At 50.8% G+C, this 20567-nt stretch overlaps 1 protein-coding gene across 1 annotated transcript; it reads left to right on the top strand.

The window, feature by feature from the left end:
* The first annotated feature begins 5719 nt into the window (after positions 1 to 5719).
* ARHGAP19 (Rho GTPase activating protein 19) lies at positions 5720 to 19827 on the top strand. The gene is made up of 12 exons (XM_010154176.1): positions 5720 to 5748; positions 8559 to 8824; positions 13185 to 13265; positions 13608 to 13817; positions 14382 to 14608; positions 15132 to 15218; positions 16138 to 16203; positions 16920 to 17108; positions 17830 to 17928; positions 18514 to 18606; positions 19090 to 19158; positions 19658 to 19827. Exons 1-12 carry the CDS (start codon positions 5720 to 5722, stop codon positions 19712 to 19714), a joined length of 1473 nt encoding a protein of 490 aa, XP_010152478.1. The 3' UTR covers positions 19715 to 19827.
* Positions 19828 to 20567: the final 740 nt, after the last annotated feature.

The following is a 20567-nucleotide window of genomic DNA, read 5'->3' as shown; positions in this document are numbered from 1 at the left end:
TACCTTTATTCTCTGCATTTGCCAGGCTCTGACTGCCAAACCTCCCACAACAGCGCTTGTTGGGAGCTGGCTGCGGGTTCTGACCCCAGGTCTTGGTATCCCCTTGGTCCAGAAAAAACAGCAGCTGTCAAGCAAACCTGTGAGTGCTCCAGCTCATTGTACTTAGGTCACGATGCTTTGCTCATGTGCTGACAGTTGGTGGTAGGATGGGATTCCTGAATGTGTTCCGGCCATGAGTTGGTGGTACCGATTTTGGGTGATTATCATCCTGTGGGAAGGCTGGAGGAAAACAGCCTTCCATCCTTGCTGGGTTGCTCTGAGTTCCCAGACTAGTTGCTGCAATAGCTTGTTTATTTTGCTGTGCTGTTTTCATGGGATTGCTCGATTTTTTTCATGTCATAAGTAAACCTGATTGTTGTGGGGTTCCTCTTTATAGATGGTAATCCTGCTCTGAGCTGGATGCTGGCTTGGAGCTACTGGACTGAGAAGCATCTACATGGTGTGTCTTTGCTAACCTAACCTAACTAAGCTGTGTTTTTCCCTGCCTGTGACGGATGCCCTAGGGCTCTTGTCTTCATGTGTAAGGGGGACAATCAGAGGTGCATGCAGCAATTTCTGAGTGCTAGAAGCCAAGGAGGTAAATGTAGGACTGGGCTATGTCTTTTCCTGACTTCCACTCAAAATGGGGAAGTAAATAAGTTAAAGACATTTTAAAATGAGGAGAGTAAGGGAATGCTATTGTTGTTGGCAATTGGAGAGTACCCATGGATGCTTTGAGGATACAGCAGACAGGCGTGGACCTTGCAGTCCACCCAGCTAAGGACCAAACAGACAAAAGTGGGAAGAAACTTCCTACCTGGGATATAAGTGAGGTTGAAGATCAGTCAGTTGGTGTGAGCCCGTGGGCAGACATTCAGTAAAGAATTTTAGATTATGCAAGAAAAGCATTAGGGTTCATGAAAACAGGAGGTGTCCTTGCAGGTTGTGGTGGGTAATTCTGCAGGGCATGAGGAGAAAAGGCCCAAAATCCCTGTCCTAGACATGGGACCCAGCATTCAGGACAGGTACCACCTGGCCCCACAGGGTACCTCACATCTACGGTACATTGCTCACATAGAGAATGGCTTAAATTACTAAAATAAAGCAAAAACATGTGGTGTTTTATCATGATTATAACTGTATGACTGGGGCGGGGAAAACGACATCAATGCAGTTTCCATCCAGACTAGTCCCGAGCCCTGGTGGCCTTCTCCCGGGGGAAGCAGCACGCCTACCCGACATGTTCTGGGTGGTGGGAAGTGACTGCAGGGCTTCCTCCGGCTGCCACCCTCCCACCCTGCTGCGGGGGCGCGGATGCGGCCACGCAGGGCCCTGCGGTGCTGCCAGGCTCATCCGGCTCCCGTGTGCGCCTCACCGGTGGCTCCTGGCCAGCGCCTGGAGCTCGGCTCTTGCCTCCCCCGCCCCGCGTCCCAGCGTCCCTGCCTGATAGCTTTCCAACCGGCTCCTTTGTGCTCAGTCCCACGTCGCCCCTCGTGCAGAAGCTGGGTTTCTTCTAAATGTCTGCAGCATGACCTGATTATTTTTCTGTCCTTCCTCGCCCTCCTTTTGAATAGTGACTACAGAAAAGCTGGCGGAGTTCGGTTATATCAGTCACGCCGACTGATAGTGCTGCCTCTTCTCCTGGGATTCCTCCTCCTTTCTGTCCCTCCAGCGTTCATTTCAGATTTAGCTATCAGCCCTCTGAAGACAGGGTATTGCCTTTGTTCTGTGTTTGTACAGCATGGAGCACAGCGGAGTCCCCAGCTGTGACCAAGGTTCCCAATGCCACAGTGATAAAAGTGAATAGATCGGTAATGAGAAGAGGCAGCTGCTGCCAGCTAAAAGGATTCCGTTTTGGTGGTGGTTTCAGTGAAATCAGGATTGGAACTAGGGCTCCTCTTGTGTTGCTGCTCCCCGTAGGGGCTTACATGAAAATGAAGACACAAACTTTAGACTGCATTGAAAGTCATGAGAAACCCAAGCAGCGTCGCTATTTAGTGCTCTTGGACTGCCTTATTCTGATGTTCAGGCAGACGTGTGAGTTTGCAGATCTTTAATGTTAAATTACTGGGTTTCTGGCAGTAGCTGTGTTCCTGCATTTTTTTACGGAGCCTTGGGTAGGAGGCTGAGCCGCTGCACAGCGTGGGATCATCCCGAGCTGGGGAAGGAGCCGCGGTGGACATGCGGCTCCTCTCTTGGGCGCCTCTGGGTTCTTTTCCTCCTCCTAGCACGAGAAGGCATCCGGATACTCTGATGTTGCAGCGATTGAAGTTCTGCTTTGTTGACTTTAAAATACTCCAGTGGCTATTATTAAAGATATCACAAAAGAATTCACTGAAGAGAAATTTCATGCTGAAATGCAAATTTCTTGATGTTTCACATATATCAAGCTGTCTGTCTTGCTACTGCACTTTGCTTTGACACTGGTAATATGTTGCATGTTGTGCTTCTTCCAAAGCACACTTCCCACCCCCCCAACCCTTTTATCTTCCCAGATAGGCCCAGCTCCAGGTTCCCATCACGAATGTGTAGCTGAGGTCTGCTCCGAGTCCTTTACTGAGACAGAATTTGAATTCTTATCGCAGACTTGGCTATCCAATTTACCCCATGCCCAAAAGATGGCAAGGTGTTAGGTTAGTTCCAGGTTGTCCAGCACAGGCTGTCCATCACCTGCAGCAGCATTCGTGCTGTTTAAATTGTATATTATTATCTGGTTCCCACAGGCAAACGGCTGAATGGCTCTGTGTTAGCCGTTCAGATGTGAAGAAAGCAAAGCAAAAATTAAAAAGGCGGCGTTACCTAGGGCAGCTTACTGGTGTTGAGGCTAGAGAGCAGTCAAGGACCAGCACAACCTAGGGCAGCTTACTGGTGTTGAGGCTAGAGAGAGCGGTCAAGGATCAGCGCCCAGTGTGCTCGTCACAGAAGGGCTCTCCCTGCCCCTTAAAGGCCTTATGAGCATAACCCCTAGGCAAAAAATTGCTGCGTGTTTTTCTTGAGGTTTTTCAGAGGCGAATCGGTCACCCTGTGAAGAGTTACTGTGCTAAATCAAGAGGCCTGAATGCTTACTGGTGTTGAGGCTAGAGAGAGCGGTCAAGGATCAGCGCCCAGTGTGCTCGTCACAGAAGGGCTCTCCCTGCCCCTTAAAGGCCTTATGAGCATAACCCCTAGGCAAAAAATTGCTGCGTGTTTTTCTTGAGGTTTTTCAGAGGCGAATCGGTCACCCTGTGAAGAGTTACTGTGCTAAATCAAGAGGCCTGAATGCGATCTTTGTTACGCCGTCTTACAAGAACGTCGGTCTGAAGTACAGTCCTCAAAGCAATCTGAACTGTGAAGTCAGTTCGAATGTCACCACAGTCCCTCCCCATTACACTTCTGTTAAATCTTTTTTTAAATCTAGGAAATCATTTGTCTTCTGGTCCTTTTGTGCTTAATTTCACTACGGTTCTTTCATCTCTTTGCAAAATCTGGGATGGCTCCTATCTGGCTCTGGAAATCCTGTCTTCAGACATCCTCATTAATTGATTCCGTACTCTGGCACAACATCGGACACGATGCTACTTCTCTCTCCCTGGGGAAACACGAGCCTGTGTGCATCTGTCCCGTCTCCCTTTGTGCTTCGCCAGGCAAAGCACCGCTCACGTTCTGTGTTCTTTAGCCCTGCCTGCGTATCGCCCCGCTCTCGGTGTTTGGTAGTAGCCTGGCCGTTTCTCACAGCCTAAAGACTTTCTTGTTAGAGAAGGAGACCTTCTTCCATTATCTGCCTTATTTTCAAAAGCTCTTTAATCCTTTTACTCCTGTATGGTAAGTCTCCTCGGCTGTGGCGTCAAGTGTTGGCTCTTAGCGACAACGCACCAGGTGTGCAAAATGGCACCAGAGATGGATTTTGCCCACTGAATTAGGTATGTCAGGCTCCTCCGAAATCTGCAGCTTCCAGCTTTTACACTCTTCCCGACGGACTAACATAGCTAATGCCTTGCCGCAGAGGTACATCCTTCTTGGCTTACTTGTCTTCTCCTTATGCTCTATTTCATGTTGCTTGAACCTGTTTCTGCCCGCACACGGGTGGAGTTAGAACACTGTCAAATCTGTAAAAGCCACTAAAACATTAGGTCTCACCTCTCTGACTGCCAGCTTGCCGCCACGTGAGCTAATCTGCCTGCCTGCACGGCTCTCGCACCGCAGGTTCAGTCACCGGGTTTTGCCAGTCAAAGTCTCATTTTTGTCCTAGTTTCCAAGGCATTTCCCTGGCTTGGATCTAGTTACCTTAGGGATTAATTGATCCATCATGATTTTGACCTCCTGCACCATCCACTCCCCATGAAATGATGGGGCTGTCATGCCTGCAGCAAGAACCTTGCGTGTGACAGACAGCTTTCTTTGTGACTTGGCTGGATCACAGGCTTCGCTCCTGAAAGATACCAGAATGGCAAGAATCTCAGCACAATATAGGACCCATTTTTTTTAATCTGCTGTCTTAATCACAACCCTATTAGTACAAGGTTTTATTATTCATTGGGATTTTATTCATGGGATCAGAGAGGAAGCTATTTATTCCTTTATTTTATTGTCTTTTGGCGTGTTGTAAAGCAATCTGAGATTACAGCATACAGAAAATATAACTCTAATTGCAAGTAGAGCAAAGAAAAAAGGCAGTAAACTCGCTGAATACGTGTTTGTCTCCCCCCTTCACTGCTGTTACATAAACTGTGAGTGTAGGTAGAGTACATCCATCTTCCTTTTTTAACATGAAAACAGCAGATGGGGCACATGGCTTTTTTCTGGAGGTTATAGCGTGTGCAGCAGCGAGGATTGGCAGGGTTATTGTGTGTAAAGCCAGTGGGGGCTTTATCTTTGCTCAGAAATAGGGGGTTTGCTTCACATTTCCATTTTGATTAGCAATAAGGATCCAAAGGCAAATTTTCTGTGTGAGGAAGAGCTGCTAATAAAGTGACCTTTCAAAATTAAGTAGCTCATTGAAGTGCCGTGCCACAATAAGAGTACACAAGGCTGGTCCCAGCTGCGGCAGGCAGGGAAACTGGACGGGATTCCAGAGAAACGTGGAACGGGAAGCCTGAAGTGGATGCACAGCCCATGGTGGCACAGTAATGGTAGCAAAAGGTGCTCTGGGGCTGCGGATCCACCAGTTTTTGCCTTTGAAAGGGTCTAAAAGTGTGAAAGGCAGGGCAGGGAAAGCGTTTCTAGTGAGGTTCCTGGGCACGGGGTCGTGTGGTTAAGGGACTGGGTTATTGTCCTGCCAGCGCCGAAACATCAGTTGCGCTTGGATGCCGTTGGGAATGTGTTCGCATGGCTTTACTCATGGTAAACACAGGGTGGATTTGGGGCTATTTGTGGATTCCTCTTGGATACAGGTGGAGAGCACTTAATACCACGCTGGTCCTAATTCAAAACCCCAGTTTCTATGTAGGAATTATTTGCTGTTAAACTCCAGCTACGCAGCCTTTGGCAAGAGACATGAATCAATTTGTCCAGCTTTTCTTTCCTGTTTTGTCTCTGTGTGAAGGCTGATGCCCAGTGTGTGCCAAGGGGGCCTTTCAGGCCCAATAATGCGCCCTTGTGTCTCGTAGCATGCGTGGAATTTGCATAGGCTGTGCTGGGACAGGCAGGTTTCTTTTGTTGCTGGAAACAAGGAGCAAGTTCTTTTCCCTGTCTCTGCTTCCTAATGCCTCTCCAAAAGCTCTCAGCACTCATGTAAGAAATTTACTTTTTTCCTATTTATTTTTGCATTAAATGTCGTTAAACTTTGTGCAACTTGTAACGCTGGCTGTGCCGAGAGTCATGTCAGTCAGTTCTAGTTGACAAAATTGTTTAATTTTCTCTCTCTGAATCTAGATCTCTAATTGTCAGAGGGAGCAGATAATCTGTGATGCTTGATGTAACTGCTGCAAAGTATTTGCATATCTTCTCTGTGGGGAAACAAAACTGCTAGTGAGTGAATAACAGTGCACGGATCATTGCAGGCAGGGTCACTGGGCCTATACACTTGCTATTAACCCTTCTCAGGATCTGTATTGCCACAGAATGAGTTGTCATGGGTTTCAGGCGAAGGGCTTGCTCCACATTATGGGCAGATCTGGCACTTGGTTTGTGCATTGTAGCCCCGTGCGATGAAATGTGATCAGATCGATCGGCAGTTCCTTTTTGGCAGCTGATACCGAGTTGTTGCGTTTCAGTCTTGATTTATTGCAGATAACAAACTGCTGAAAAACAAGGTGGGAGGTACTCGGAAAAATATGGCCCCCATTTGGAGTCGGCAGCGTGCTCGCTAGGCCATGCTGAGTGAGGCAGCTGGGAGCCTTTAAGAGCTTTCTAAAATTTTGGATGACCTGGCAGATTGCCTTGCAGTCTGCCCTGCAGACCTTCCTCCTCTCCATCCTCCTGAAGAAGTCTTTGCCATCCATGGGGAGCAGTGGCAAGGGGTGGGGGTTTCGTACGGATTCTCATGACGCAAAGTCGCTAAGAGCCTGTTTTCCCCCAATTTTAGCAAGCATCTTTCTCCTTGTGGAGCCCGAGTGCCAGCTTTTATTCCCTTATTCTGATCATGCATCCTGGAAATCACGCCAAGACGGTCTTTCAGGGCAGAGCAGTTCAGCAGTAGCTCAGGTGACTGTGGGCTTCACAGACACTGCGTGGAGGCGGGATGGAGTTCGGGTGACTTGCCTGTATGTGCTTTGATGTCCTCCCCTTCGTTAGCTACTGCTGATTCACATCAGAACAGTAAGTTGCTGAGATCTCTGGACTAGTTGCTGAAGTGCTGTGTTGCTTGAACCAATGGATATAAGGTCCAGTGAGCTGCAAATGCATCCAGTGGCAGGCGTGCTCAGCACTGGGCATGGATGCCCAGCGCGGCCCGAACACGGAGATGTGGCCTCCGCCCCTCAGCAGAGGAGAGGAGGAGGGTCAAGGTGCTCCAGTCTTCTGTGGGAAAGCCTGCTTTGGAGGGAAAGCCTTTGGTGGCCTCGGGGGGGATCGGCAGAGCACGTGCTCCCCCCAGGTACCACACGGCATCTCAGGGGCCGGTGCGATCCGCCCATCTATTGCCTGTGCGCTTGGCAGCTGCCGCTGGAAAATGGTGTTCGGTGGGACCTCACAGCTGGGGAGGGGTGTGAAAGAGTGGGAAGTGTTGTATGTGCCCAAGAATGTTTAAAGGATTGGGAAATGTCATGCAGTGAAAGCACACTGTGTAAAGCTGGGTGGGTAGGCAGCCTCCACCCAGAGCCCCGGGAGAGCTGGCACACCGACTTGCCGGGCCAGGCCAGCACTTCATAGCCAAGTATGACATTTGGGGCAGTAGCTTGTGACTGCAGGATAATGACACTAATCTTCACATTTAAGTGAAAGAGGAGAAGCAGGCTAGGCAACTCTAGCCTGTGGGCTTGACTTCAGAAGCGTCCCAGTGTTTGAAAATGTGGTGGGAGGATGCTAAAGGAAGACCTAGAGGTAGATGGGAATTGGAATAAGCTTTAAATGTGAGCATTAAGAGCATTGATTGACCTGAGATAGCTCTCTGATAACTTCATTTTTATTTTAGACATGGTAAATGTGGCTTAGCTCGCCTCTGGTAGGGCTGAGTGTCTGTCACAGATAACTTGTAGCAGAGCAGTGTCTCAGACACATCCCTTTTCCCATGACATGTAAGAAGCTACGAAATGAAGAAAGTAGGCATCAGTAGAGAATAGGGAAGTTGGCTATAGGACAGCAGCCTGAAGAAGAGGCAAGAACTGGACCAGCCAAAAAGAGATGTTGTAGGAAAAAGGTTACTAGGCGTTCCTCAAGGACTGATCTTCCATGGCTCGTTTTAATGCTGATGAGGTCACGCTCACTCCAGGCTCAGTGCATAGCTGGGCAGTTACCATGGCTGGCAGAGAGCAGCAACCCAAGAGTTGGCAAGCTTGTCACCTGGGAGCGTTTCACGCATCCCTAGTAGAACTGTGAGTCAGTGTTATTGCACGTTTATGATCTTAAAAACAAAGTTCCAGGGCATAGGAGCTGTCTATTTGTTGGTAGGAAGATAGGGATGATGGAACAGCAATGAGAACTGATGAGTGTAAACTGGCCATGAAAAAATCTAGGTTGGAATTTAGACTTTCAGGCCACTGGAGTGTATTTCTGGGGAGAAAGGGAGACAGAACCAAACTTATTTATGACTGAGAGTGGTAAGTTAATGTAAAATATCGGGTGTCCTATCTGCCTGAGCTATTAGGTTGTAGATGCGGTAAAAAGTTCTACTTTTGGGTGTTGCCATGTGTTGCGTGTTACCATCGCGCTATGGAGCGCTGGTTTTGGGCTGCATTGTACAAACAAGCCAGAAATGGTTTTGCTCCGAAGGGGAATGTAAGTGTGCTGCGCTGAACGCTCACCAAAGACAGACAGTGCTGTTGGTGCAGGCTGGTGGCTCCAGTGACAGCAGATGACTCCTTCAGGGCAGACCAGCTGGCTGTAAAAAACAAAGCAATGAGGAGTTACTGGTTTGTTTTTTTTTTTCTTCTCCTTTTTCCCAGTGATGCCATCTGCAATTTTGTCATTTGCAATGACTCCTCCCTCCGCAGCCAGCCAATCATCTTCAATCCTGACTTCTTCGTGGAAAAGCTGCGCCATGAAAAACCAGAGGTGTTCACGGAGCTGGTCGTCAGCAACATTACCAGGCTGATTGACTTGCCTGGGGCAGAGCTGGCCCAGCTAATGGGAGAGGAGGACCCAAAGCTGCCCGGGGCAAACAACACAGCTTCTGGATTTTTTCGTTCTCTGATGTCTCTGAAGCGCAAGGGTGAGTAGGGCATGATGTCTGGTGCCCCCCTTAAGGGTGATGCTGACTGTTATGATCTCATACACGTAGTTTATAAAACTTTTGGTGTGGGCCTGTTGTTTTGAGCTTGTGTTGACTGCTTAATACTGTAGGTTTGTAATCTCTGGGGATGCCACTTCTAGAAAGGAGCAAAACAAAGGCCAGGAGCTTCATCCCAGCAATGCCCTGCTGCTTCTAGAGTAGCCTTCTCCTGGGGATTATCGCTGTGGTTTTGGTCAGGTTGACCTGGGTGGGCCAGCTGCTCACTGTGCTCAGTTCAGCACACCCCACAGAGATACAGCTTTGGTACCAGAGTGCTGCTGGTCTGGCTCTGCGGACAGCACTGAGCTGTAAAGGGTTGCCTGAACAAGCTGCAGGTTCTTCCAGTGCACACCAGAGTATCCTTGTCCCTCTGCTTGTTTGTGTCCATGCTAGTCCATGCTCTATTTTCCTTAGCTCACTGGCTTTTCTCAGAAGTGAAGTATCAGAAAAGGCTGAGAGCATCAGCTTCCATGATGAACAATAACGCTCAGGTTTTCCAGGCCCACTGACTTCACTCAGGCCTCACTGTCTCCTTGAGCTGCTGTCTCAGCTCTCTGGAAGGGAGCAGCTCAGAAAGCTGTAAGCATCCCCCATCCAAATGCCAGTGCTGCTCTGATCTACATCCCAATCCACTGAGTCAGTGACAAAGCTCTGCAGACTGGCTCTGCTGAAGCCCACATTCAGCCCTGGGAGATGGCAAATTTCTCTTTGACACAAGCATTCAGCTGGAGTTTTCTTCTGGTAAACTGACTATTCTTATCTTCTCTTTCAAGTTCAGCTGTCTTGGTTATGAAACATTAGCCCCAGGCCCCTTCTCAGAAGTCTGAGTTTTGCTTTTGAGCACAGCTGTGTTCAGATCCTCTCTTCACTGGCTGGTATTTCTGTTGTGTTGTAGCTAAAAGGGTGTTCTAGGTGTGTCTGTGCTTTCTCCCATCTCTGCCCACACTCAAGGGAAGCCTGGTTCTCCTGGTAAGTTCAGTTAAACCTTCTCACTTGTCTAGACAGAAACTACCTCCATCTGGGCACCTCTCACATCCCCTGTCAGCTCTGGTTTCCTACCTAGACTGGCTGGCTGCTGGCAGAGAAGCTGCGGGGAGCTGCCTTCAGATGTTGGCAGCCTGAGGTTGAACACTTCTAATTAACCTTCCCCTTCCTTGGAGCAATTCTGCTGTTGTATCTCTGAGAAGTGAGTATCTCTGAGAAGGGAGCTATCGCTATCTGAGTGTGGCTTTTCTTTGTCTTCAACCTTTACGTGGTTTCTCTAGGTGTTTCTGATTCCCCCGAACCTATTCCTCCATTGTTTCATAAGGACAAGCTCCACAGCCCCACTGCTCAGGCTGAATTTTCTGGTGCTGGCTCCAGCCCTCCAGTCCTGGCTCACCCGGTGGGAACGCTGGTAGATACGCTCACCCTGGGCTGGACAGCACTGCAGGGGAAAATCAAGTACTGCAAATCAAGTCCTTTAGCATCCTTGGTGAGAATTATTCAACATTGCCATGACTTCTCTTGCTGCTCCATAGTAACAGGTCTTCACGCTGCTCACAAACGGCAGTTAAACTGTGCTCATGCCTGTTACTGCTCCTGCCTCTATTCCAGGAAAGTAGGAGGACACCTTAAATTCAGACACTTGCCACTTGACAAACAGAAGCGAGTGAGTAACCAAGTTGAAAGTGTTTTCTTAGCTTGTATGGAAACTTCCATGTCCTTGTCAAAACCTCCTGGCAGGGGCTCGTGAGCCTTCTCTTGCTCGTTTTTTTTTTTTTTAATTATCTGTGCTGGAGCACTGCTCTTATCAGACCTGCTGTCTCCCGCCAGCTCTCTTCCCTGAGAGCTCTGCCTTCCCCCATTCAGACGTCTCCATGGCCATGTGTCTCACTACAGCTACAGCGAGCAGATGTTTCCAAGTCTTCTGGCTGTGCTCCCAGGCTGCAATGGCAGTGTCTCCCTGCATTGACAGGCACTGTCTGTGAACTCCTTGGCCAAACTCTGCGAAAAAGAAGTTTGTGCCTACAGAGAAAATCAGTTTCGTGTACTGTGTGTTTCATCTTGGAGCCATCATTTGTTTTTCTTTGTGTTACAGACCAGCTAGAACAAACAGGTTTTATTTCTTCAAAGCCAGAGGCCAAGGACCGTAGAGCTCAGAGCTGATCAAACTGCGAATACTTACAACTTCTTTGAGCATCAGGAAACTCAATCTCATGCTGCTGCTTAGTTTCAGAAGCAATTGTACAATAACATCTAAGCCTTTGCAACTCAGCATCCATTCTCCAGACACGTCTTTCAAGTTTCTTTGAGAATAAATTCTCATTCAGATATCAACTTCTGACTTCAAAAGTATATCGAATTTGTCAGGCCCGGCATGTCTCAAGAAGATGTATGTTCCTCTTCTCTTCCTGGCTACTATTGATTCTATCTGTTGAATGTCTAATGAGTTTAGTTTCCTTCAAGAATAAGAATCTTCTGCCAACTGTTCTCTCCCTTTGCTCTCAAGCCTTTCAGATCTTACGTGTGGATCAAGAGGTCACATTGCCCTCCTTTCTCCTGCAAGACTGAAGCATGTACTTTATCAGAGAGAGGTCACAAAGTTCTTGATTTAACAGGAGGCTGGAGTTCCTGGTGGCTTACCAGGTTTTTCAGAAGTCCTGGAAGAAAGTGGAACATTCCTCAGGCGGAATAAATTTATTTGCACAGGAAGGCTGCTAGAGAAGTGCATAGGGTTAACCAGGTCTTCCCCACATGCTGTGAGCATCAACACCACAGAGCAGTAAGATCTGTAGTACAACAGACCAAAAGCTAGTAAAATTCAAATGGGAAAGGGGAGGGGGAGGGAGCAAGAGGAAGCTGTGTGGGAGATAACTTTAATCAGGGCAGCCAGTGCACTCCTTGGATTGCTGGGCCATCAGCTGTAACAATAAGGAGGGAAATCTTCAGCCACAGAAAGCTGGGGTACAAAATGCCCAGCTTGCCCCCAGAATTGGCCCATGTTGCCGGCAGCATGCTCATGGAGAAGGGAGGACTATGCTTTCCTTCAGTCTGTTGGCTCTTTGAAGCCCAAGTGCCAGGCCCAGACAAACCAGCCCTGTACCTGGTTCCAGTTCAGCCCCAGACAGCACGTCTGGGTACGGTCTGTCCAGCATCTTGTCCCTAGCTGCAGTCAAAACCGAGGTACATCCGAGGGAAGAGGCAGTGCTCAGGGCTCTGGTTGCTGCCAGCGAAGCTTCTGGGAGTTGCCTCAGCTTTCTGAGGGATAGAGCGTCCTGGCTGTGCGTATCTGACGGAAAAAGCCACTCACCAGCAAGACCACATTTACTGGAAAATGCTGTTCTGCTGGATAACCACTGCCCTGCCTGCAAAGCCCCGCTCTGCACGAGAACAGTTTTCTGCAGTGGTTCAAGTGCCTTTCAGTTAAACAGGCTTCTCATGTTTCCTGGATCTCTCCTTCCTTTCAGCCCAGTTGTTTCCATCTTTTTTTGGGGCTGTAGCCTGTGTTATTTACTGGAGTTCTGGGGCTGGCAGCTCAGGCCTGATCTGTAACAGCCCCATGAGATGAATGTGAACTTTGGGAGTGAAAGGAGCTGCCAGTGCTCCATATGGAGAAAGGCCCAGCTCGTTGCTTCACTACTCTGCTTTTTACATAGTTCTTCCTTGTTCAGCTTTCGTACTTCACACAGGCCAGGGCAGCTGACATGGAAGAGAGGTTCACTAGGATCAGGGAATTCCAGCAATTACCCATCCCTGAAAAGGAGGCCAGTGTGAGCCAGTTGGATCATTTCTGTTCTCCCCAGTAGTGCTTGTTCCCCTCTCCTCATAGCTGCACCTCTTCGTGCTGTTCCATTCCATGTCAGGCCACAGTGAGGATTAATCTGGACTTGCCCTCCCGGGTTTGGAGCGTGCTGATGTGGCAGGCACCTGGGCAGTCCAGGCTGTCACATCTGCCCTCCCACTTTGCTGTTTCCATAAGGTCCAGACTTGCAGATGATGTGCCCTTTGAAACTGCAGCATCTGTTCTGGTGGGGTTTTCTTTTCAAGAGCTAGGGAATGTTTGCGTTAGCTGATAAAAACTGTAATTAAGCTGAGGTAAGAGGCAGGATGATTAAGCCCTGGAAGTACAGCAGGGTGAGATGAAATGACTTATTTGGGAGTGCTTGTGATACCTCACATCAGTAGGGGTCCTTGTGCCCTTCACCCGTAGCATTTTGGGGTACTGTTCTCTGAATGCTGAGATGCTGTTCTTTGGGGACCAGTCATCTCTGGCTGTTGGGTTCTGAGCTGCCTGATCACGTTACCTTCTGTTCTGCAGAGAAAGGGGTGGTGTTTGGCTCACCCCTGACAGAAGAAGGCATTGCACAGGTTTCCCAGCTAATCGAGTATCTCCACAAAAGTAAGTGACTCTGTCTTGCTGTCTTCCTATCCCAAGGGGTGTCTGTCTGGCCCTCCTCAGGCCTCTGGCGCAGAGTGAAAAGCTCTGATCTCTCCAGCAGCAGGGGTTTGGGGCTGCCCTAGGCAACTCTTCCCTAGAATTGCCTAGCAGATGTGTTAATCTCTTCCCCCCTGTGCATGCACTTTTTCTGCTGATGGAAGCCAGCTTGAAGTCATGTCTCTGAATGCAGCTCACTGAGGTTTGCTGTCAAGCTCTGGAAAGGGGAGGGAACTGTTTTAGTAAGAAGATGGGAATCAGCCTCTGATTAATCAGTGGCCTTTTTTTCTCCCCTCTGCCGAGCAGATCTAAGAGCAGAAGGCTTGTTTCGGGTGCCAGGCAACAGCATCAGGCAACAGATCCTAAAGGATGCTCTGAACAGTGGTACAGATATTGACCTGGACTCTGGGGATTTTCATTCCAATGATGTGGCCACCCTGCTTAAGATGTTCCTGGGGGAATTACCAGAGCCACTGCTGACACACAAGCACTTCCATGCCCACCTCAAAATTGCAGGTGAGTGAGCAGCAAGAGGAAGTGATGAGCAGAGGGAATGGATCTGACATCCTAGAAAGCTGTCAATGCTGTGGAAAACGTAACCTTTAAAGGCAGGGTAAGAAGGAACCTTCCTGCCTAATTATGGCAAGGCTGGAGCTGATAATCCTAAGAAATCATGCCAAGTCTGTCTAGCCCAGTCTTCTCTGTCCAGCAATAAAAAGATCCCTGCAGGAGTAGAGCTCACCTTGGTAACCTGGGTCTCCATCTAAGTCTGGGGGTCTCCTAAACGAGGTGTGGTTTCTGTGTGCTTAATAACCGCTATTGACCTACCTCATGTGAACCTCCTCTGTCCTGCCTTCAACCCAGCTCAGCAACCGTCTGTGTTGTGCTGTGGGAGAAGCACCTCAGATAACACATCAGGTGCTGAGCTCGGGAGCTGGGGGGAGGAGACGGGAGGGCCAGGAACGGTGCGGGAGTTTGGCGGAGATCTGCACGCCGATGGGGAAGAGTAGCCAGTTGCAATAGGCCTGCTGTTAGGGAAGGTGATGCATGTTCTTCCCCTTCTGCCTTATGATTTGACAGACTTGACGCTGTTCGATGAGAAGGGGAATAAGACCAGCACTCCAGACAAAGAACGCCAAATTGAAGCCCTCCAGCTGCTGTTTTTGATCCTTCCCGCGCCCAACCGCAGCCTGCTCAAACTGCTGCTGGACTTGCTCTACCAGACCGCCAAGAAGCAGGACAAGAACAAGATGTCTGCCCACAATCTTGCCCTCATGTTTGCACCCCACATCCTGTGGCCCAGAAACGTGAGCAGCGCCTCGGTACCTGCGGGTGGGATACTGCCGGGTAGACGCAGAGGCTTGGCAGGCTGACGGGGGAAGAACCAAGATGGGAGGATTGATACAGTGATGTGAGGGTTGGAAGCTGGGATGGTGAGGTGGACTCAGTCCTAGTGTTCTGTCCAGACCTGCCATAGGTCTCATTTGCAACTCGATGCTTCATCTTTTTTGGTCAAATTGAAAGCACAGCCCAGTCCTGCTTCTTTGAAGAATGACAGCTCCAGACAAACCTTGCAGATGTCTCTGCCAGGTTTCTTGTGCTGCTGATGAACTGTTTGGCCCCAGAGTTGTCTAGGTCTCCTCCTCTCAGGGCAGCTTTGGCTCTGTGGGGTCTGCTTGTTGGTGTGCTGTGAGCCCTGCCTGCTTGTCTCCTCGGAGCAGGTCTGCTGCTAAGGCGCTGCGTGTGTCTGTCCCAGAGAGAGCAAGGGCAGCAGAGACCCTTCCCCCTCCCTTTCTAACTGTTGCGCCTTTGGCTGTGTCCCCTTGCCAGGTGACAGCAAATGACCTTCAGGAGAACATCACAAAGCTGAACAATGGAGTGACCTTCATGATCAAACACTCTCAGAAACTCTTCAAGGTAAGCGTGCTTTGGGGTCTTGCTGTCCCTGGCCCTTCAGCTGGAGACTGAATGCCCCTTATCCAGAGAGATCCCAGATGTCAAGGCTATATTCTGGCTGCTCTGTTCTGCGGCAGGAGGATTTCTACGGGGAACTGTTCCTTAGTGACCAGGGAGGAGGTCTCCCCTGGGCAGGCAGCCCAGAGAGAGGAAGGTGGCTTTGTGCCCGGGCAGGTCGGCAGCACGGTGCGGTGTAATACCCCCCTCTGCTGGGCACCCAGCACCCGCTGCCCACCCAGGACACCCAGCTTGGTGGGCAGGGTGCCCACCCGGCCCCCCTTGGGTCCTGGAAACCAAAGGGACTTGTCCTGGGTGACCGCTGCCCAGGGTTGAATGCCTAATACAGTGGGTCACTTCATTGTGAACTTCTCTCCACGGGGTAGTCAGCCTGCTGCTGTTATAGGCACAGCCTGCAGCCTCGGGCCTCTCTTGCTCAGAGCTAGGACAGTCGGGAGCGTGGGGCATTCTGCAGGTTCCCCCAGGGCAGTATTTCGGCAGCAGGCAGTCTCTTGGCTTCTCAAGGCTTCTGTAGGCACCTGCTCCCTGCAGAGTCCTCCCGCAGAAAGTTTCCCTTCTGCCCTCTTTGTCAGGCCCTTGTTTGGCCAGTTTGCAGTTGGGGCAATTGCTTGGGAAAAGCTTTTGTGGAACCCTGCTTTGAGTCTGTTTTCCACTTGTTGTGGATTCTTGCACCAAAGGGAAACTCTGATCAGGGACTGCACTGGGGACATGAAAACCCGTTGCTTTGTCTGCCCTCAACGGCTGAGTCGTGGTGGAGGTGGCTCAGTGGGGTTGGAAAGCAGCGCTTGCTGGGACCAATCCTGTCCCAGGGCCAAACATGCTAAACTTAAACTTAGAGCCTTTTCTCTGCTTGCCGTCACAGGCCCCAGCGTACATCCGGGAGTGTGCCAGGCTGCACTATCTGGGATCCAGAGCCCACACGTCAAAGGTAAGGCCAGGAAATGTGGTGCCTGCCCTCCATGGAAGGGCAGATGCTCTGAAGGGATCCTTGCGAGTGAAAGAAGCTGAGAGCAAACCAAGTTATGAAAGAGGATCTGTCAGAGAGCAGGAGTGAGGGAGCCATATGGTGTGGTAGTGCAGGTGGCTGCATTAGGGAAATTGGGCAGAGTTGAAGCATCTGTTAATCACAAGCACGGGGAAAGCTACCAGCCCCTGTTTAGCAGCAAACCTGCTCCCTGTGCCCAGTACGTGCAGCATCTGCTCCTTCACGGGGTTGTGCCTTTCAAACAGACAGACATGCCTGCTGCCATGGCCAGGCTGCTTGGAAAAGGGGCTGGGATAAAGGCTACTTGCTGCCACCAGGACAAGATTCGTCTGTGTCTTGCCAGCAAATGCTTCCCTGCCTCACAGAGCTGCAGGAAGGGGGGAAGATGCATCGCAAGGAGCTGCACTGACCCTTCTCCAGCCTGGAAGGGCTTCTGCAGCTCTTATCCAGGAGGGGAGGGAAGAAGCAATGGGGTCACCTTTGTATTGCTGTCACCTCTTCCTGGCACAGGGCCTGCTGGTGCAGTGCTGCTGCAGAGGGGTAGGGAAAACACAGCCCTGTGCAATCACTGGGGTTGAGGCAGCTCACAAGACTCTTCCCAGATGGGTGGCTCATTTGGATTAAAGCATGGCAAGCAACTGCTGTCTCCTCTTTCCCAGGACGACCTGGATCTGCTGACGTCTCCTGGCTCCAAGGAACTGCAGCCCCTCAAGTCTCAGAAGCGAAGCCGGCTGGACACTTGCCATCAGGAGGAGACCCAGCAGCGCACGGAGGAGGCACTGAAGGAGCTCTTCCGCCACGTCCACAATATGCCTGACTCTGCGAAGAAGAAAAAGCTTATCCGGCAGGTAGTGTGGGGAGGAAGAATATCTTCTGTGCGTGCTTGTCGGCACGATCCTGTGCACTGGGTTAAAGGCAGGGCCTGCTTGAGAGCTGCTCCTAGTCCTGGGCAGGCTGGGGAGAGTGGGCTTTGGGCTGTGTAAGGGGCAGAGCTGTAAGAAGGCAGGGGAGGAGGAGGCGGCCTATCCCGGATGCGGCTAACGGTGGAGATTGCTGCACCAAGCTGTGCTTTGAGCTCTGTTTTCCAAGACAGACTTGCCAGCCACCAGTTCTCCAGTACTGATCATGACCTTGTTGATCTTTCTCCCTCAGAAAGGGAAAAATCCTGTCCCCTCTGGCCTGTGGGGAGTGGACAAACAGGTCTCCTCTCTGTCCAGTGAGCATTCCCAGCCAACGTGGTGCTCCAGAGAGAGGAGGCGGCATGGTCAGCACCAGTCCTGGCTGTTGGCCTCCAGCTGCTGCACAAACCCCTTTCTGCCCCAACAGCTGCTGCTTTTGGCTAACCTGGTACCCAGCACAAAGCAGCCTCACATCCCAGCTCCCTGTAATCCTGGGTGGGAGATGTAACCTTTTTCTGCTTCCTTATCCCTGCATCTCTGAGGTGGGGTGCAAAAGAGCCAGACTGAGGTCTAGGCAGAGGGTAGCAGGTAGAGCAGCGCGCAGCAGCAAGGGACTGGTTTAACCAGAACAGTAACTGTGCTAACATACTGCCTTTGTGTTTCCTCCTAGTTTAATAAGCATCCTACAGCTCTCACTCCTGGCTCTGATGTGCCCACATCCCCAGCACCACGACGCACCCGCTCACGTTCCTTCAGCGGCCTCATTAAGGTAAAGGCAGCCTCTGGCCCACGGTCTCTGCTGTGACTTTCTGATATTTCTTTCTGCTTCTGCCTTGCCCTGGCTTGAATGAGGCCCTCAAAGGTGGACACTGTTCAGGCTGCCAAAGAACACAAATCCACTGGGGGCAAAGGCAGTGCATAGTGAGAATAAGCCTTGTTGATATAACGCATAGTTATCTATGAAACGTGGCTGTAGGATCTATGCATCTTTCTGAAGGATTGGTTGCTCCCTGAGATGAGATGAGGACTGACAGGGAGCTGGTGATGTAGTCTAGCATGTTAGCACAGGTGTTAGCACACTGTAGGCTGCCCCACAGCAGCATGTACCTGCTTCTGAGAGGCTGAGCTCCTTGCCAGGCCTCAGCTCAGCTCCCAAACCCTTTACAGTCAGGCGGGCTCAGCCTAGTGGCATGGTATTTCAGGTGGTTCTGCCTTGCAATCTTTGTCCCAGCCTGGCTTCCTTTTTTTTCTTTCCCAGCATCCAACTGCTTACCAGCAATGCATCCTGCTCCTTCCCTTTATTTTTCACTTTGCACTCTAAGCATTAGCCAACAGCCTTCTCTTCTTACGGCAGCGGAAAGTTTTGGGAACCCCAGTTGTCCTGGAGAGGAAGAGCAGGGATGCCACACCGGAGCCCAAACGAGTCAGCAAAGAGAATATCCACCTGGTAAGGGCTGCTCCCAGCACTGCTGAAGCTGCTGTTGGGGGGGAGCACATGGAGTGGAGTTTGTCATTTGAGTGATCCTTGGGAGCTGCTTGCTATTCTCTGCCCAAAACAAGGTTTCCAGATTTCTTCTGTATGCTCAGATAAGGTCTTTGGAAGCTGCTGAGGGGGAACCAGAGCAGATATCAAGGGCAGCAGCAGGGCAGGGATGGCAGCACTGAGTCTCCACTCCAGTCTTGTCCCTCTGCCCTACCTGTGTCCCTGTCCTGGGGCACTGGCTTATGCCTCCTTCCCCCTCTCCCAGCCTCCTCCATGAGTTGTGCACAGCCTGCTGCCTCTGAGTAGCAGGGCTGTCCTATGGCTTAGACAAACCAAGAGCAGATTTGGCTGGTAGCTGCTCTCTGGTGGTACAGGCTGCTCCCGGGGAAGGCCATGGATGTCACTTCATTCCCCAGCTCTCTACTCCTGTTTCTCTCTCTTGTCCAGTTACAGAAATGTGGATCTCCAGCTCACATGTCCCAGGCAAAGCTGAAATCTTTGGAGGGCCAGAAAGAGGTGAGATACACCCTCGCCCTCCATTCTTCTCCCTGTGGGGAATCTGACCTGCTGAGGTGATGACATGCACACAAGGCTCTGTCTTGGGCTTGGTGACAGCTGTGGTCCCCTGGCTTGTAGTAGTCCACTCTGTGCCAAGCTACGGGCAGTTGGCATGCTGGTAGCCTGGGCTTGAAGGGTTTCACCCGGGCAGGTGTGTACAGGTGTGTTCCACCTGCGAGCTGGGGGTTGGCTGTCACCAGAAGCAGAGGGAAGCTGGTATCATGGTAGCGCTAACAGCCTGTCAGCGTGGCAGGGGGTGAGGGGTTGGTACAGCCCAGACCGAGCACTCTGTGTGTCCCCATCTGCTCCCTGCCTTGTCCAGTGCCCTGCTTTGCTACAAGGTGTGGGAGGCGGACTCCCGTGGGGAAGGCCTTGCAGGGAGAGAGCAGTGTGTCAACCTTTTCTTGCATGGCATTCTGTGTTTCAACAATTCAATTGCTCTACTTCTCTGCTCCAGGAATCCTGCAGACGCATGCGAACCCACCTGCTTTCCAAGGATTCGTCGTCCCTCTGAATCGCCTCGCACCGATGCATGGGTGGGGGATGCTGAGCCTTGCAAGCTGTGAATAATGTGCTGCACCAAGAGGGGAGTGCTGCGGGCTCACGGCAACCCTCGCCAACACGGCAGCGCTCTTGAAACGGGACCTTTGCGAAGGGCCTCGTTTCCTTCTGTATATAAATTATATTTCATTCTACTATGGGGCAAACCACTATCTAACCAACACCTGTGCAGCATGTCTGACCTGCTGGCTCTGGGAGGAGCGGGAGTGCTTGCTTACACGGAGAGCCCTGTGCGTTGCGGGGCTGTTGCTATTCTCTGCAATGTTGCTAGGCTGTATTTTTTTTTGCTTTTCTGCTCTGAGTTTTTAACGTACTGGCTTGTTTTTGTTCCCTCTCCTCTGTTAGCAGTGAGAATGGTGGACTCCAACCTTCACCCGCATCCTGACAGCTAACCTTGCCTCCAGGCTTCCTCTGGAGCCATGCCCTCCTCTGCTTCCTCTGGGTTCTGTTTTGCCTTGCTGTCCCCAAAGGACTGGAGTTCACAAACGGTACAGAGCACAGGGTGGGCCTGGAAGAAGAGGAGAGGCTCTGGGTGCCATCACTTCAAGGGAAAACAGTTTCCCCAGTAACTTCATCCCTCTGTTTCAGCTTGAGCTGGAGGCAGCCCTTTGTGTTTCCATGGCACGGCGTGGCTGCTGGTCTCTGCCTGCTGGGCAGGGAGTGTCTCTGCTTTGTATTCCCCAGGAAGGCAAAGCCTAGCAGGGCAGGAGGCTGGCAAAGGCTGGCTGGGGCAGGACAGCCCAGTTTGTGGAAGCTGGGATGTCTGTGTGTGGCATAGGAACAGCACCCGCAGGGTGGGAGGTGAG

The sequence above is a fragment of the Eurypyga helias genome, unplaced genomic scaffold (assembly GCF_000690775.1).
Source record: "Eurypyga helias isolate BGI_N326 unplaced genomic scaffold, ASM69077v1 scaffold34176, whole genome shotgun sequence".
Taxonomy (NCBI): domain Eukaryota; kingdom Metazoa; phylum Chordata; class Aves; order Eurypygiformes; family Eurypygidae; genus Eurypyga; species Eurypyga helias.
The sequence above is the reverse complement of the archived record's forward strand: the minus strand, read 5'-3'. Positions and strand labels throughout refer to the sequence as shown.

Excerpts from the sequence above, each read along its gene's own strand:
- ARHGAP19 (XM_010154176.1), top strand. The coding sequence starts at position 5,720 with ATGCCTCTCCAAAAGCTCTCAGCACTCAT. Across the intron at positions 13,266-13,607 it reads AATCGAGTATCTCCACAAAA|ATCTAAGAGCAGAAGGCTTG; the intron begins GTAAGTGACTCT and ends TCTGCCGAGCAG. Across the intron at positions 16,204-16,919 it reads CCAGAGCCCACACGTCAAAG|GACGACCTGGATCTGCTGAC; the intron begins GTAAGGCCAGGA and ends CCTCTTTCCCAG.